Source organism: Penaeus vannamei, chromosome 40 (genome assembly GCF_042767895.1).
Source record: "Penaeus vannamei isolate JL-2024 chromosome 40, ASM4276789v1, whole genome shotgun sequence".
NCBI lineage: Eukaryota > Metazoa > Arthropoda > Malacostraca > Decapoda > Penaeidae > Penaeus > Penaeus vannamei.
The window spans coordinates 23,379,046-23,381,545 of record NC_091588.1 but is presented as its reverse complement, the minus strand read 5'-3'; the positions used below and the strand labels follow the sequence as shown (position 1 = coordinate 23,381,545).

Below are 2,500 nucleotides of genomic sequence, written 5' to 3'. Positions count from 1 at the left end.
GCATAATTTTCAAACCATACGAACGCTTTTATTTATACCTGACATATATATATATATATATATATATATATATATATATATATATATATATATATATATATATACATATACACGTCTCTATATGAAAAGGATGTCGCAAGCTTGTCATAGACCCAAGTTGTCATCACGCGGACACTACATGAAACACTTATTTTTCAAGGTTACCGCATGTGAGTGTGAAAATACGACGGTATCTCGCCCACACACACACACACTTGCTCTCTCACACGCACAAGCACACACACACACATGAACGTGCCCATATGTGTAGCTTATATATATATATATATATATATATATATATATATATATATATATATATATATATATATATATATATATTATCTATATATCGTCATTTACATAATGACCTAGAAGACTATATCATATCATTAATATGATATTTATTGGGGGAGGGGGGGGGGTAGCGTATATTCAGACTACAGCTGTTTAATATATTACCTATATTCTGTGTTCATTATATATTCGGGTCATTTTAGAGATGATAGAACTGATTAAATGATGAGTAAACGTGATTTTAACTATAGAAAAAACGGGATGATACCGAAAAATAATTAGGTCTATTATTCAAATATTCCCATAAAATTTTAAGTGGAAGGGAATTTGCTTTCTCAGATGTTATGTGGAGGGGAATTTCCTGAAGTTGAGATTTTATATGTAAAGGGATTTTTTTGAGGAATTCTCAGTCGAATATTTCATATGTAGGGGAATTATTGAGGAATTCTCAGTCGAATATTTCATATGTAGGGGAATTTTTGAGGAATTCTCTATCGAATATTTCACATTTAGGGGAATTGTCTGAGGTCTAAGATTTTTCGGGGATAATGTGCTTAGGGCTTAGAATTTAGTAATTTCATAGGCAGGGGAATTATATATATATATATTTTATATATTTGGGAATTTTGAGTCTCGGAATCTTGGAATTTCTTGGTACCTCAGAATTTTATCGGTGATAATTAGCAATTTCCTGAGGTAATAGAATGTTCGGGATTTGTATGAACATGGAATTTATGTAGGATTTCATCAGTTCCCAAATTCAGGTCTTATTTTCTATCTCCCTCTCTCTCCTCCCCCTTTCTCTTTTTCCACCTTTCTTTCTCACTTCACCACCTCCCCTTACCCTTTACCCTTTCTCTTCTCTACTATCTCTCTCTTTCCAGTCTCGGGAACGAAACAAGTGCGGCGCCACAGCCCCAAAACGCACATGTTACTCTTCCCATGAGCTCTGAACGTTACAGCACTCCCGTCGTCTATATATAAGGCTGAGGACTGAGGACTTCCCGCAAGTCTCGATTTTTTTCAGGTACTGTTCGGTTTCTTGGTCTGTTGGTCTGGTTCTCGCACTTACTGAGTTTGTTTTCTCTTTATCTGTTTATATGTCTTGTCTATATATCTATTTGGCTGTCTGCCTGTCTGTCTCTAGCTTTCTCTCTCTTTCTCTTTCTCTCCCTCTTTTTCTCTTTCTCTTTCTCTCTTTCTCTCTCTCGCTCTCTCTCTTTTTCTCCCCCCACTCTCTCCCTATAAATCTACCCATCGATCTATTTTCCTGTCTTTCTACTTGCTTTTAAGAATACATTTTAAGACATTATAGTTCACCATTAGTAGCCCTTCCTCTTTAGAAACAATTTTTCATAATTAATTGAATCTTCATCATAAACCTCACATTGTGTAACCTGAAAGTCCAGGACCTCAACATTCAACATATTTAACTGCCCTGTCTGCGTCCTCTTCTCAACACTCAACATATCCACTTGCCCTTTTTAAGTTTTCTCATTCAACATTTAACTGCCTTGTCTGCGCCCCCTTATCATTACTCAACATATTTAACTGCTCTTTTTGCGTTCTCTTCTCAACATTCAACATATTTAACCGCCCTTTCTGCATCCTCTTCTCAACACAACATATTTAACTGCCCTTTCTGCATCCTCTTCTCAACACAACATATTTAACTGCCCTTTCTGCATCCTCTTCTCAACATTCAACATTTAACTGTCTTTCCTGCGTCCTCTTCTCATTACTGAACATATTTAACTGCCCTTTTTGCGTTCTCTTCTCAACATTCAACATTTAACTGTCTTTCCTGCGTCCCCTTCTCAACATTCAACATTTAACTGCCCTTTCTGCATCCTCTTCTAAACATATCTAACTCCCCTCCCTGCGTCCTCTTCTCAGCAGTCAACGCCTTCTAGTCTTTCAACGCCTCTTCAGCAAAAATGCGTGTCTCTCTCGCCATCTTGAGTATTGTGTCTGTCGCTTCTGCAACCGTTTTCCAAGACTGCGGTAAGTCTTCTGAAACACGATGGCTAGTAGATGCGTCGTCCTTATACACAGATGCTTTTGGATAGAGAATAGAGATAGAGAAAATGGGATAGGTTATATGGTGGATAGGTTTTGTTGATGGATGTAGAACTAATTGATTTGTTTTGTTTTGTTTTGTTTT

The 2,500-nt window shown here is 36.6% G+C and overlaps 1 protein-coding gene across 1 annotated transcript in view; it reads left to right on the top strand.

Annotated features, from left to right (window-relative positions):
• Positions 1–2,181: 2,181 nt before the first annotated feature.
• The window catches only part of LOC113809466 (NPC intracellular cholesterol transporter 2), a 4,878-nt gene continuing 4,559 nt past the window's right edge, over positions 2,182–2,500 (top strand). Inside the window, exon 1 of the mRNA XM_070117269.1 lies at positions 2,182–2,340. Within this exon, the coding sequence (XP_069973370.1) occupies positions 2,274–2,340 (67 nt within the window). The 5' untranslated portion in view covers positions 2,182–2,273. The remainder of the gene's footprint in view (positions 2,341–2,500) is intronic.